Below are 16,854 nucleotides of genomic sequence, written 5' to 3'. Positions count from 1 at the left end.
TTTATTGAAACATTGTTGTCAAAAGTCATCACTTGAGTAATTTTTATAGTCTCATGTCAAAATTCTATAGTCGTTACATTTTACTGGTTCAGTAAATCATGTCTTCATAACATGGCACAGATAGCTGTATTCATTATTTTTACATGTCATTAGCAAATACATCACATGAAATGGTCATTATAATCTGATTTATTACTATAAAACACCATCATCAAAGAATCTTTTTCATCTATATTTTTGACTAGACAGCAGCAACTATAGGAATTAAAAATTAACTTTGATTCTATATTCTTGGTAGCTAAGTTTTCTTACCAAACTAAGAACATTTGTTACACAAAATTATGAGACCGAAAAAAGTTGCATCTTTTGTGACGCTACTCCAGTAAAAATGCACCAGTTGTAAAAGTTATGACACATTTTTAGTATTAAAAAGCAAAAATGAGTAAAGGCACAAATATATTTTATTTCTTTTGTTTTAAAGTTGCACTGTAAATTAAAATGCAAAGTATACAGATCATAACAGCTGCAAGACAGTAACAGTAAATACCATGATCCTTCATGCCATATATTCAAATATATGCACTCCACTATTCACAAACAAAATTTTGACAAAAATTACAAAAAATACATGTAAAAAAAATATCATTTGAGTGAAATTAGGGCTAAAAGTTTATACATTTTCAATAAAGTAACTATATATGTATATACGAAATTGCTGGAATTACTATTAATGGATAAAAATATAGTACATCAGTTTAATTTCAAAAGCAAAAGTTCTAAACTTAAATACATTTCATAAGATACCTCTGAGAAATTAGGATTTTATGGTTATCAGAGCAAAAAGTAGGTAATTTGTAGCAAAGTGTTGTGTATTTTACTGGGTTTAATTTACAGCTTTTATTAACTAACAGGTAGAATAAAGTTTTGGTAAACTAGAAACAAAAGCTAAATTACTTTTTATTTTACTCCAATTATAGTTTGTTCTCCAGGCCAGATTTATATATATTTTCGTTTTGTTTTTTCACAGAAAGGCACTTCTTTGGCCAATTGTAATAACATCATTTAGACCAATAACTTCATGAAAAAAACACATTAAAGTTTACTCTATGAATCAAACAACTTTTTGTTATTAAGTCAAACTATATATGACTGATCCTGCTTTAACATTGTAAATTGCATTTTTAAACTTCCACATTTTAAATATCAAGACAAATACCTAATCTCTTCTCAAATATCTTTCCAGATAACTATAATCTTCATTAAGCATTGACCACAAATACAGAAGCAAGAATCATAAAAGGATTACTTAAGAAATGTTTTTACTTGAAATACCAATTAATCCTTTACTATATAACATATATAATACACATTTCAAGTCAAACTCATTAAATTTACAGTTGCAATTTTAATTTGAACTTTAAATCCTTCCAGTAAAAATATTTGTTCAGAATATCATTACATCAATCCTTATGTGAAAATTGTGCTTGTTTACCAATAAAAACCAAATTTCTCAGAAATACTTGAAAACAACCAGATAAAACATCAAATACCAAAAGTACAATGCATGATAAAAAATTCCATATTAGCAAGTGCAAAAAAAGTCTGTTGTGAGTGAAGCTTACATAATATTAGCTAATTACAGTACCATTAGATACTGGTTTCATCAAAAAACAGTGTAAAACTTGTAAGGTTAAAGTAAAATGCTTTCATTCTAATATTATAAAATACTACAAGAGAATAGAATACTAACACAAATCGGTTACATTTTAAAGTTTGTATTATCAGAAATATTTATCTTAAGGTTCAATAAAATACATCTCAAAGGAATTCAAAAAAATGTGTAAACAGTAAGTCAGTAAAGAATAACTTTTATAAAAATGGTCACTTTGTTTTTTTTAAATAGAAACTGATATTTAGGATTAGCTAACAAAGTGAGATAAAATTGGTTCCTCAGAGTTTGAAAATTAAAGTTTTCAGTACCATTTTCTACTATTTGATAAGTTTCGACAACTACACAGATGCTTATTTAAAAGTATTATTTGCAGTGTTATAAAACAAAATCTGAAACATCATCTTATATTTGGGGAAAGTCTTCATAAGATGCACATCACAAAGTTTAAATTACCACAATTGAATTTTAGTTGTTACTTGGCATTCTTTTGTAATGTCAAACAATAGAAGAACATTCAACAATCATAACTTGTCTGACAGCTTCAAGTAGCCCTCTCTACATGAGTGTTTAATATTCCTTCATCACATAGAAAGTTCAAAGTAACTGCACTAAATGAAAATGTCTCCAGAATAATATACCACAAAATTTAAGTTCTTTAACCAAAACATTATAAAAATGAAGTCAAAAAAGGATTATAGGATTTTGTAACTTACAAATATATTTTTATTTTTCCAATAACTTCACCCCTTGTAGATTAAGTACATACTTTATTATATATTACCCCACACACACACAGAGCAATCAATCCACTTAAAACAGAACCAAAATTTAATTCATAAGCTAACAAAGTAATCAATAAAGCAACAAACTCGTTCAAAATTATCCAAAAGTTAAACTAATGAAAAGCTGTAACATCGCTCGTGTCAAAAATTAAACCACTCAGGACAGAGTACAGCCTGATTACTACTTAGAATAAGATGCTTCACATTTTTTGCAAAAAAACAGGGAAATGATGATAGTCTGAGAAGACATGACAAACTGGACTATAACAGCATTAGCTTTACATGCAAAACATTGTTCATTACACTTTACAATATATTACATTGTCAAACAACTGTAACATGTTCAGATCAAACTCATTTAATTGTATCTTTCAAGTACTTGAAACTGGTTATTAAGTAAATACAAATAAATAAATACAATTATTTTTTCATGTCATGGCTAACAAAAACAAATGATGATGAACCCCAATTTAGTAACAAACATGCACAGCCACCAAAACATTTTAAAGAACTAATTTTTCAGATCTATGATATACATTCATTAACAAAATAACTTAAAAGCATAAAGTCACTTATACAATAATGCATTCAAAGAGTGAAAGCAAAGCAAGTTGAAGCTTGTATAATGCAAAATGCAACAACATTTGCAATGAAACATCATCACAATGATCTCAGTAAATGATCAAATTAATCTTTATCAGAACCTGCACGACCATTCAGCCAATTTTTATTAGAGGATCAGATAACTGATCATATAAACATTCACATGCTTTCTTGTTTGTTTTTTCATTTAAACCTTTTCAAGAGTTATCTGCACTAGACATCCTATTGTAAAATCATAAATTAGAGAGTGCAATTAAATCAACAGTATTAAATGACAACTCTTGCTATTGGGAAATACTGACTGTCCACCAAATAGTGGCTCCAAAGTGCAGAGCAAGATTAATTATATGGTGCTAACAAGACTTGAACAGCTCCATACTCCAACGTGCTAACTAGTGGGCCATGCTTGGCCTATTTTATGAGAACTTGGAAGCAAAATTGCATAAACATTCATGAAAACTTAATTACAAATAAATGTTGTGCAAGATAAGGAAGATCAAACCTTTATCACAGTAAGATCTGGACATCAATCACTCTACATCTTTAATTAAATCATTAGATTTAATTTAAATCATCTTGACCAAAATTGGCAAAAACTCCAACAAAGTTTGAGAAAAATATGAAAGATTTAAAACTTTTACATACTTTTCACATTTTGCCCTCCTTTGCTTTTCAAAATTCAAACAATTATTTTTTCCTTCTTTTTAATGCAACACTAATAATTATAATTCTTGAAAAGACCAAGAAACAGTTTACTAAATAAATAAAAAAGAATAGATTTACACAAATTTTTCATAATCTAAACATACAGTCCAGAAAAACAATTACCACCAAAGATTAACCCAAGAAATTAATGTTTGTGTGACAATAAAAAAAGAATATGCTAAAAAATGTTCATAATGAAATATCAAAATAAACTTTTTTCTACAGCTTGAATACCTTTAAAATGTATCATCACAAACTTAAATGAAAAAAAAATTAAATAAAAAGAGGGAAGAATATAATTACTGAAAAGTTGACAAGTTAGGGGAAACTAAACAAAATGAGCAGAAAGAAAAATTAAAAACCTAGCATTTGATGCAAAAGATGAAGAAAGTACATTAGGGCACGTTTATTCTTTAATAACCTTCCCTTTAGAGTTCTTCAGACTCCTACTTTATGTATATTAATACATAATATTTTGGCTCAACTGTAATTGCATATTCTCCAACTGGCTTATAATCATCATTACTGAAGTAACTGCAGCAGCAAGAAATGACTAGATTAAATGAAACTCCTAATTCTTTTCCAAAAAAGCAGCTTAAACAAAATCTGGATCTCAATCTGTTTGGTTTAGATTTATTTTGAAACAAAAATATGGTTCCAGTATAATTTATTTTTTTCTGAAAAGTTTAATTCTACTTTTGCTGCTGCTACCAGTTATAATGCATCTTTCAGAGCAGCTGAAACATTATTTCTTCAAATGAACTAACTTCTGTATATACTTAATTAAGAACATTTATTACTTATTGCATTCAGTATGCATAATGAAATCCTGAATACTGCAACACACATAAAAATGTTTGAAGATATAATTTGTTTGTTGTTAAACACAAAGTTAAACAATGGACTAATTATGTTTTGCCTACCATCACAAGTATCAAAGTAACATTTTGTGTTATAAACCATTATACTTACTGCTGAACCATCATGAAAATGGAAGCATATCGGGAACTAAAGGCTGGAAAATTACATTTATATTTTTATATCTTAAACTACATTCACATAACTAAACTTTTTACCCTTCCTGATTTTTTAACTGGAATCTCAAAAACTTATGACAATAACACAAATACTACAAAAGCTTAACAAAACTTTGATATAAATATACTGTTCATAATGTACATTACAAAATTATTCACTGAAATCTATTTAATAAGACAAATATAATCAATATTTTGATTTTTTTTATTGGTAGCATTTTTGATGAAAAGTTCATAGTCCTGTAAAATCAAGCTTTTTAATCTTTTGTTCTACTTATATTACCCTTATTTTAAATACATTATAAACTATCGGAAGATATTAACATGTTTATATATTTTTCTCCTTTAAACAAGATGTGAGTGATTCATAAACCATAGGATGATGTTCATTCCTATGAAAATACTATTATTTTATCCACAACAACAAAAACACATCTATATATATAATAAGATAAATACAATACAATTTCAAATCAAGTTGAATCATACAAAAAATGAAGAAAACATTAAGATTTTGTCCACTTATGCTGAATGGAATGCAAAAGCAAACAGACACCCCTTTCCATTTAATATTACTGAAATGTATAGAAGCAGCAAAATACAGACTTAAAACTTTACCATTATTACAACTTCTTTACTTAAATTTACATCTTTGTTTCCATTTTCAAAACTGGAATGCATGAAAAAATAACGTGTATTTAAATATGCAAATTTTAAGCAGTGTAGCAATATTATATAATTCTAGTGATTTTACAAAATAAATATACAACTTTCTAATTCAGAAGTTACTGAGACAAGTGAAGCTCCAATATTTAGTCACTACTGATGTACATATGTAGAAAAGTTTCCTTGAAGTTGTAGTAAAATGTTAAACATTTCATTTTGGTAGTTCCCAAGCTGTAACTGTTCTGTAGGCATTAGGATACATAGATGAAACTGTGCTGCTTAATAATTGCTGGGACACTCAGGTGGGTTGAAGTAACCAAAGATATTTAACTCATATAGGCTTGCCAACACCATAAAAAGGAGATACCAAATGAAAAGTATCACTCCATACTTTCTGTCCAGTTTCCACCCATTACAGTGTGTGGCCACAAGTAGAAACACCACAGTTGATATAAGGGTTACAGTTGAATATGTCAAACCTTAAAAAATAAACAAGTTTTATCAATGTTCAGAAAGATACCAACAGGCACTGACTTAACACATGATTGAAACAAATTTTGGTGTTTCCCAGAAAAGTAGCCTCTGGGCTGATTTAAATCAGCCATTCAAGTTTATGAACTTTTGTTCTTAATTTACATTATCAATAAGACAGAAGTCACAAAACAACTACAAAGTAAAAAATATGAAATGCACCAATTTCTTTTTCATATACATATACACACACACACATCAAAATGAAAAAAAAGATACATAGCCACTTGTCCTTGAAAAATAAACACTGACTGGGAATTGGTGGAATTCAATATTTGGACATGTCCAATGAAAACCATTGTCTACAAAGTATTCTTCAAAATGATAGAAGCACAACTTCCCAGTCATTCACATTGCAAATTCTGGTTTAAAAGTTTAAGAAGTGGCATGGTAAAGTCACATTTATAGGTTAAGTTCATAAACTTCAAATTTACTTCCCATGACTTTAAGAGACATTAGGAATTTAATGTTTCTCATGAAAGTTTTCCTACTGCTAATACAGGATTTTTGTAGTATTATTTTCCTTTAAAAGCTACAGAAATATTTTTCTATTCATAAAAGTCAATATTTAGCACTCTGAAATGGCCAGACCTACAGTTCTCTGTGCTGTGATATTCAACAGCAAGTCACTATCAATCAGGTTTTTCTTTATCCAATTATATAATATTTTCAATGGAAAAAGAAATGTATCAAACAAAAGTAAAGGTAAACATGCTAGGCTTCCGCTAGCCATTAGCTACATCGCCATTAGAAAAAAGATATAGCCTGTGGCTAAAAAATCTAGTGTTGGTTTTGCCACAGTGGCAAAAGATAATTTTTCGGTCTTGGATGGTTTTCCTTTATTTATTGTGCTCAAGTTTCAGTCTTAACAGCTTTCATGGTTTTTATCGTTATCCACGCCATTAATGATAACAAATGACCAGAAGCACCCCCAGCGAGTTGAAGAAAGAAACGTCTTTAAAAACTACCACTGACTAATCTATATGTTCTTTATATATGTACTTTTATGATTTTATGATTTAATAATTCCAGTTGCATCTGTTGACTGTGAGCAGGAAATTAGCAGGTACAACAGCATCAAAACAGATGCCAAGAACAGTCTGTCTGTGGCCAAGACAGAAATGTTACTGAACTTATCCATGGAGTCCAAACCTTTAGATCATTTTAACTTCAACTCCACATTCAGATACTGGGTCACTCACAAAGACAGATGTGGGTACCATTCCCTGTTGAAGAAATGTGCTTCGGAACCTCGGATGTCAACTTCTACCACATCTTCTGTTGACAATGATTTGGCTGAAGAGCTGCCATTGGATTTATCTACTTACTAGTCATGTTACTGTACTCTAGTTTTAAGTCATTTTTTTTGTTTCTGTGTTATTTTGAGAAATGTATCTCTTAATTCTCCTTTTTATCATGTTTATTTTGTTTTTTTGGTGAGGAAGATTGCTGGGGAATAAAAAAATAGTACAAAACTTAATGTCTTGTAGATTTTCACATCATTACAACTATTTTTTACTGGATGGAGTTGATGCACATTAAAAGTTACGCACCACACAGTTTTTGGCGACCTAAAATTGTGGCTAAACAACTGTCACTGTTATTTTTCTAGTGGAAGCCCAGACATATTAATAAATATAAAAGTTAAACATTTCATGAACATGACAATGTTTTGATAAATAATTAAAAATATTTTTTTCAAGTCTGTAATAATCAAATTCTGTAATTATAAAAAGTTTAAACACACACTCCAAAACATTTTATGTCCACTGCTGTAAAGTCCTGAGTAAATTAAATACTGTATTTTATGTATTAATAATTACACCTATTTTATTTACCTGAAGAAAGAAAAAAAGAAAAGACATTCTTGTTGAAAAACTTACTAAATTTCCAAAATCCACCCCAGTAAAAAACTGCATATTGTGTAACTAAGCAAGAAAATACCTTTAATTTATATAGTGTGTTAAAACCATGGAAACATGAGACATTACATAAAATGAAATAAATACTTTTCCTACTTCAACCACTGGGTAATATACATTACAGCACTTGCCACAACTATGTCCTTTGTTTATACATGTAGTAGGGGAAAATAGTGCAAAAATAAGCCAAAATGCTCATCTTTCAAATAAAACATGAAACTTTACCTACAGGGATTCGCAGACATAAGCATTTAAAATATATCCAAAATCATGATGGCTGAAAACCACCTCTACTTTAAATCATCATCTTAACATGCATAAACTCCTCCCATCATGACCTTTCAAAGTGTCTGCACACAGAAAGTAGCCTTCATATTATTTCTTCAGAAACTGTAGAGAAAGCAGCTCTACTTTCAATGTCTTATTCAAATAAACAAACTAAGAGTAGACAACTTTATTCTTACACCACAGATGAAAGAGAGCATGTCTCATCTTTAGAAAGGCTTATCTAATATGCATTAGAACATATAGCTTCTGAGCAGTGTGCTCTCAACATCCACATGAAGCCTTTTCCAGTGCATCAGTTCAACATCTGTAGCAGCATTTGCTTGTATCATTAACTACTGCTATTATACTCATTAACTTTGCAATCTTTGTGTAATCTTCCCATCATAACAATATACTTTTCTTCACTCTGTAGGCTAGGCACTCCTCACTTCACCAATTATGATTTGTAGCAAACTTACATGTAAAAAGTATGTTATTTACCACATTAATGGTGGATATCTTGAAAAGTACAATAAATCCTTTGCTTTTATTTCCTTTTTTCTTTATCTTAGTTTTCCTCTGCTCACTGTCACATTATAATCTGTATTAATACCTTAGTGCAAAAATATAGTTAACAATTCTACAAAATGTATTTCAGGCAGATACTTACCTCCTTTCACAAAATGCTTTATAAATTATTACTGCCATAATTTATTAAATTATTATTATAGCAGATTTTTCATTTAACACTAGCTTTGTAATTTCCACTTCGTTTTGCATATTAGCATTATATTGGAGTAACACTCTGCCAATGGGAGTGCGACACTACCCATATCATAACTAGCACTCTCTAATTGTGCACTTCTTAATCACTTCAAGATTAGTCATAACTAACTGAACCAATTCACACCAGAAATGAGGATGACGAAAAGGAAATGTGAGAGGAGGTAAGTACCTATCAGAAATACATTTTCAGTTGGCAATAATACCTTCCAATATGATATTTTACCTCTTCTTACAAAAAGCTAGAATCCCACACTGAACTGGTGAAGGGACAGTGTAAATATGATACCTCCTTGAAAAATTGCCTAAAGAAAGACCACGAGATGTAGTAAGAAATTTAAAATATCAAACCAGTGGGAGACCTCACTACTTCTGAGCCAGGTATACTCTTCAACCTTCAGGTATGTGTCATTAAAACCTAAAAAGCAGAAACATGGAAGGGCCAAAATTTTTTCAGTAGGAAAGGGATTCCCCAGGTCTAGAGTGGATAAGGTAAGACAGATTATAACTGGAAGTTTAACCTCAACCAACACTTGGTAGCATCTGAAGTTGTACATCAGGTCTGTGGTAGGAAGAGTGTCCTCTAATGTTCACTTCAAAACTGAGTACTTGATGGAAAATAAAAGCATCTGTACCAATAATTCAGTTCACCTGTTCACATGTTGGTAGGAAGTAAGGAGAGTTCAGGAGGCATCCACCTCCAGTTCAAAACCTGGCAGCAATGGGAATGTTACATCCAGTCTGTGGTAGGAACAGAAAAGCCAGCTCTTCACATGCAGGCAATCATTTGTTTTACACAACTTCAAATAAAACCAGATCTCCCAGAAACTGATATCCAATGGACAATAGGAAGAAAGATGGACATCAATTTGGGGTAACATTTCTGATCAAAACCTTTGTGGCATTGGGGATTTATCATTCAGTCAACAGTAGAAAGAGAGATCCAGTGAAACACATGAAGACTTATATGGCTCGACTGTCTCCAATCAAAACCTGGCCCAACCCTGATAGTTAGAAGGAGAATATCTCAGCCAGAGAAGTAAAAATATACACACACATGGCAAGGTGCTACAACCAATACTTGGCAACATCTGGAAATGTACATCGGATTCCCAGACAGAAAAGCATTACACTGTTGACACCAGCTGAATGTCTCTGCCTTACTTCCAACTGAATGGTACTGTGCTTCACTCAGGAGAACTTGCCTCCATGGTCCATTACCCCAATAGCTAGGAACTGTTCAGCATTCAAGACAGTGCAATGGGTGACCACAATATCCTATTTTGAAAAACAGAGCAATCACAGTGAGTGAGTAGATCAACAACACCTGGTAATGTCTGGTCTGCATTAAGAAAGGTTCAATACCATGGAGTATCAGAGGTAAGCAGTAAACCCTGTCTGCTTTACCCATGTAAGTTCATGAATGTGTGGTCTGGGACAAGCATATTCATGAAGCAATAGACCACAAGATATAACTGAATGGCCCTACAGAATAACCCACCTCTATAATATATTTAACATGATCCTGTGACATTTTATTATATTTCAATAAAATATAACTCACAAAAGAGTAAGTCAGGATAAGAACAATCCTAAAGGTGCGAGATAGAGGAAAGGGTATGAGGAGGGAAATCAGGATTACTTTCCCAAGAAGCTAGTCTTGGGCATAAAGGAACACTCAGGAACAATGGAAAATAACAACAATGACAACAAAGGTTCAAACAGAGGATGAGTAAGGCAGTGAGAGGTAACACTAAGGTTCCAATCCTAGATATAAGCATGGTGGGAAGGACAGGCAATGGAGAATGAGTGAAATAACATACATGAGATTGGAACACAGAAGCAAATTCAGTAAAGCAGAAGACAACTGGCCTATAACCTGCAACAAAAGAAAACCAACAATTCCAGGCAAAAAGCCAACTGAAAAAGAGACAGTAATGGAGGAAGGGAAGGAAGATAACCTAGGTATATAGAACACAGCATTAGGTACAAGTATACCACCACTGGTAAACCAACAAAAAGGAAAGAAACTGGATGGGAAAACAAGGAAGCTAAAAGCCTGAAGTCCTAACCTTCAAAGTAAGGGAATGGACAAATGTCATGCATGAAGATGGGATGAATTATGGATGGATAACTCACACTGGAGTGTGGGAGAAGGCAGAGGAAAGGGAGGTGACAAAAAATTTTGCAGAAGCAGAATCTATGACAGAGCTGGCTAATACAGTGCCACTAGCAGAATTTGACATACTTTGGTCTGAACTATTGATATGGCACAAAGAAAAAGACAAGGAGGAGGATATGCACAGAGGTAATGATCTATTCAATCTTAACTGAGAGCATTGACTTCTCCTGCCAATGGACAAAAAACAGGATGCCTAAAACAGGGAGGGTTTATACTGAGATGAGAAACAAAAAGCCCACACAACTCTCAAGAAATAAAAGGATCCAAATACTACCTTATCAGTAGAATCCTATTGGTATAAGATAGTTGATTCACTACCAGCTTCAGAGCAGCTATAACAAGACATGCCAACAAAGTGATATTATGGCAGAGGCCCAAATATAAGAGACCCAAAATACCTAAAATAAAGGTCACTTGACTGGTTGCCACCTCTGCCTTGTAATATAGACACCATTATAATCATTGGAGTGTATCATCATCATCTAGTCTCATAAAATCAGCAGAAAGGTAAGAACTAGCTGACAAATTGCAAGAAGGTCCAAAAGAATAGGAAGAACAAACCCAAAAAAGTTCCCTGCAACCAAACCTCCCAATGTCAAGAACTGCTCCCCAAACAGAAAGAGAAGCATTCTTAAAAAGGTGACAATGTGGATGAGGAGGAGAAAGGGAAAATACCTACAGAGAGGAGAAAAGGCAAGAGGAGCATCTAAGGGAACTCAAACAAGGCATAGTTGGCTGATCAGAGCCCACTGAAGATGGTGCATGTGGGCATGACCAAGAGGAAAGAGGGCTTCATAAAAAGCCCTTTTCATAAAAGAGATGCAATCTCCTACAGAAAGAAATGAATATGAGACTTCACATACAAGACCTATGATAGCTCTCAACTTAAAACGAGAGTGCTGGTTCCGAGAGAGAAATGAGGTTAGAAACACCACAGAGCCTAAAATTGAGTAATTGTGAGGAATGACTTTCCAATTTGATAAGCCAGCTCCACCCAGGCACCTTGCCAAAGAAAAAACTGAGTATATAGGGTATGGTCAGCTTGTGAGGAAGCTAGAAGTTGCCAATTGCCATATATACTCATGTGAAGAAAAGCCCTGAGAATGAAGCAGTTGAGAAAAGGCCCAGACCACTTGACAGAAAACATAGGAAGTCAAGGCAAGTTTGAAAAGAAAAGCCCAAAACTGGAACCCAAACACCCACAATGAACAAAATATCTGCATGTCAGGGATATGGGAATATGTAGATATGCATCTGAGACATTATACTATTTCATCCACAAACCAGAAGTGAAAATTCAATGAAGAGTGAAGTACAATTCCATGGTCAGCTTGAGAATGATGAAGCAGTTCAGAAAGGATAACTGAAAACTAGTTGCCAATCTCAGAGTCATTTTGGGAACAATACAAAAAATGAAAAGAAACACATAACAAGAAGAACCTTCAATGTCTCCTTTGAGAAGTAACTTTGTAGCCACCTCCAACTGTGCTGACAAGAAAAGATTCTACTGATGGGAGAAAGAAATCAGGTGGTGAGACAATGAGGGTGGGTTGGATGAATGGAATGTAGTTTAGTAGGCAGGCTGTGCAAACCCCAAACAGTTCAGAGAACCCACAAACACTTCCTGATATAAAACAAAGGTGCCATGCATAATTCATGCAATGAAGAGAAAGGTAAACCCAAAATAAATTGGTATCTACACCTAAAAGAACCCAACAGCAGAGGAACCACATCTCATCTGGGGTTGAAAAGGAAAGGTGTGTCATGTGAGCCAAAAAAGACTATGTTGATTAACAGAAAATCCTTAATGAGACAGATGAATAGCCTCAACCAGAGAGTGAAGGGAGTAATCTACAGATTTACTGGGAAATATACAAGTCCCAACCACAGTAAATAGGTTAAAGGAGAAAAAGAGAGGCAAAGACAAAGTACAATATACTTGATTACTCACACCTACAAACCCCCAAAATGACTTGCAACAGATAAATATATTCAGGAGGGAGAAAAAGGGCTACACAAAGTCACATCCACCTGTACTGACACATCTAGGTGCTGGTATGACAGGACACTCATTAGATTATCCAGAAAGTTGCCTAAAATGATACAACTCTATGCATCATAAATCAACAGATAATAGCAATAGTACCAAACCTGTAGACATGGTTGATAAATCCACTGTAGCAGGAACAGCAGAACAAAAACAGAAAAGAGAAAGTAGATAAAACTAAATTGTGATTCTTCACAGAAAAATGAAAAAAAATGACAATAAAAGAATTAACATTCAAGTTTGTAGACACCTTAAAGTAGGATAAAAATAATTTGTTGTTGTCACGTGAACTAAACACTGAATCATTTTTACCAGATAATTTAACATAACCCGCCAACGACAAAGGACGTTATTACAGGACTGAATAAATAATGCAGTGTTAAAATACAATGGGCCTAATATTAATGTCTTATGACCAGTATGTGTGGGCTATCTGCTGAGTTCTCCGAGGGAAATCGAACCACTGATTTTAACATTGTAAATCTGTATACTTACCACTGTATTACATCTGGATGTAATAACTAAATCCTACAAAAAACAAACATCTACATACTAAGACTGACAATCAAGAAGTAATTAACAAGTGCATGATTAGGGAGAGTACTAGTTATGATAGGGGGTAATGTTGCACTCCCACTGGTAGAGGGTTGAAGCATGATTATTTAAATGTTGATATGAAGAAAGAAGTGGGAATCACAAGGCTAGTGACAAGCAAAATATCTGAGCTGATAGAGAACAGTAATAGCCAAGAAAGGTTTTATTAGCAGTGGTAAGAAACTGTACTGGAATAACAGATTTTGTCATGATGAGTTTGCTATTCTAACTACTGGAAACAAACTGCTGCAGGTTGTTAATTAATTATTAAATATTAATACTACCTATAATTTGGTGTCTGTACCCAATTTTCTAAAATTTTATCCTCCAACCAGAGTTATTGATTATAATTTCAGATTTCACAATTAAAACACTGGAAGACTGAAATAATATTCTTATCCAGTACATTTTTTTTTTTATACCCAATAATAGGCTAATTAATGAAAGGTAAACACAAATAAATGCCTCCACCTACCATTAATTTTTTGAAAAACACTGAACTGAAAGCAATCATATTTTTTTAGTTTCCATTATACAATACCATGCAAAGTTTTAACTCAAACAGTACACACTGAATTTTGAATTTCCAAACGTAAATGTTTCTCCATGTTGACAATCTCAGACTCAACAGCAGCATAAATTGTAAGGAACTTTGTGGGAAGTATATTCAACATTTCTGAATAACCACATGACCTTAGATTATTTTATAAGGAACACAGAGGTGCATGTCAATTTATAATTGAACCACATTCAACCAAGTTACGACTGATTTTTTTTTGGCAGAAGAGTTAGGTGACTTTTTTTTTTTAGCTTAATTGCAAACAACTGTCATGGCATTGTTGAAGTACAATATTTATATAGCATTCACCATTCCTAATTTTATTATGAAACATGTGAAGAACTGTTGAGACAATGAGCCAGTATCTTTAAAAATTTGTTTTTGTGAAGATGGAAAGATCAGATTGAAAATTAACCAACAAAAGTAAAACAGCAAAATGCCTAAAGTATTACAGGGTCAGCAGATGTAGATACAAACACAAAAGCACACAGTTACAATTACTCAGTCAGTTGTGACAGTAGCCAGGGAAGCTTTGGCACAGGAGACTCTGCAAAGCACCCAAACAAAAACACAAACATACATGAGCAGTTAACTTATGATGTATCCAATTTGTCCTCAAATATGAAAAAAAAAAAAATAGATGATTAGCATAGTATACATTTCAACAATATGAAAAAAATTAATTTAAGATCAAGAAAAAAAAAAGGAAAATACAAAAATGGTTTCTAAGTGCAAGAATATTACAAAGATAAAGTGAGAGAAGTATTAAATTAATGACAAAAATAGCACGATCATATGGGTTTGTCTATGTTAGACCCGAAACATTTTAACGACAACTTGAAACAAACAAAGAAAGCAGCATGACAAAATGATCTCTGTATTATGCACTACACAGCTAGGCTTCTGGATTTCCAGATAAGATGGGATACCCAACCTCCAACCAAGAGTAATGTTTCTTCCATTGAGTTAGACTGCTTGTAAATGCTACAAAAAATAGTGAACTATTTGTTTTGTGGGTAAAAACATTCATTCACAAATGAGGATGATTATCCCAAAAAACAAGCCCCATCTTCTTGCAAATTATTTTCTAATATTTTCCATGAAGTAATAATATTCACAGTAAATTGAGAAAATTATTACCAAAAATAAACATATTGCAAAATTTATAATTTTCAGGTATTTTTAGCTAATTTTTTTTATTTCATTTTTATCTCATTTCTAATACAAATTGTTTTTCACATGTGTGACTAACCCTTATTTGACTTTTAGTATCTGTCATTTTATTATTACTTGCTCACTAAAATTAGCCTTAACAAGTGAACTGTAAGTTAAAGTATGATAACAAAAATATAGCATTTATCTTGCAACATAACATTATGTTCACTGAAATAATTTAAACACTCAAGTTGAAATAGTTATAGAAGATTAAGCAGGTAAGTTCTGTGACTATTAAACCCTGAATGCCATTACAACATAAGCATATCAGTATTATGATAACCTTTGTCATACAATAAATTGTGGTAATTCAAGTCCCTTTAACAGAAATAAAATTTATTTTTATTGTACAAACAACAGTCATTTGTTTCTAAACTTTCAATACTAATGGTAACTGTCAATAAAAAGGGAAACCATAATAACAACTACTCTTTGGAGCAAGAATGACAAATCAAGGTACAACTGAGTACCTACCTTTACTGTACACTTTAACAAAAGAACCAGGCTTCATGACTGCTGTTTGAAAAAACCATGGCAATCCAAGGCACAAAAGGATATCGAACACATTGCTTCCTACAGCATTGGAAATGGCCATATCACCCATACCTGAAATAACAGTATCATGTATTCTGTATCTAAAATCCAGGAGTGAATATGAGTACTACAAAATACATGCTTCATAGAATATTAGAAGTTTTTAAAACTGCAGGTGTATATAATTCATATAGCTTTGAACACAAGTGAACAAAAAAGCATATGAAAATATTGCATTTTTTTGTGCTTTATGTTTTCTATAATCCATAATATCTGCAAATTTTAAAATTGATAATGAAAAGAGTAGGCATATTTTAATAAAGCATGTTTTGCAATATGTATAATTTAACAAGTTATTTCATATGAATATAAAAAGTGTTTTCATTGTTTGCACTTAATAGCAAAGCTACACTATGTGCTGTCTGTGCTCTTCCCACATCAGGTATTAAAATCTACTTTCTAGTATCATAATTCTGCCGACATACCACTGTACCACTGGGGGCTAAGTGTTTTTCTCAAATGATATGTTTAATCTCATTCCAAGTCAAATGCCAACTGCCATGAAGCTGAGTTTCGAATACAGGATTGCAGTTTATATGTGGAATACGCATAGCCATGGCAGCACCAGAGCAAATAAACTTTGCTGCCCTATCAATGAATTAATCCCCACAAATACAACACAGGAGATATCCAGAAAAATGGGGTATTATTGGAAGATGAAGAAAAATGGGCCAGTTATTGTTAAACATTGACAA

The 16,854-nt window shown here is 32.4% G+C and overlaps 1 protein-coding gene across 4 annotated transcripts in view; it reads right to left on the bottom strand.

Moving 5' to 3' along the window:
* Positions 1 to 443: 443 nt before the first annotated feature.
* Positions 444 to 16,854, bottom strand: part of LOC143255677 (putative sodium/potassium/calcium exchanger CG1090) — a 52,003-nt gene continuing 35,592 nt past the window's right edge. For 3 of the 4 annotated variants that reach the window (XM_076511722.1, XM_076511724.1, XM_076511723.1), the window contains 2 exons: positions 16,040 to 16,171; positions 444 to 5,944 (listed from right to left, as the gene is read on the bottom strand). In XM_076511722.1, the coding sequence (XP_076367837.1) occupies positions 5,745 to 5,944; positions 16,040 to 16,171 (332 nt within the window). In that variant the 3' untranslated portion in view covers positions 444 to 5,744. The other variant, XM_076511725.1, reaches the window with a different exon arrangement.

This window comes from Tachypleus tridentatus, chromosome 7, assembly GCF_004210375.1.
Source record: "Tachypleus tridentatus isolate NWPU-2018 chromosome 7, ASM421037v1, whole genome shotgun sequence".
NCBI lineage: Eukaryota > Metazoa > Arthropoda > Merostomata > Xiphosura > Limulidae > Tachypleus > Tachypleus tridentatus.
This window is presented reverse-complemented; position numbering and strand designations above follow the sequence as displayed.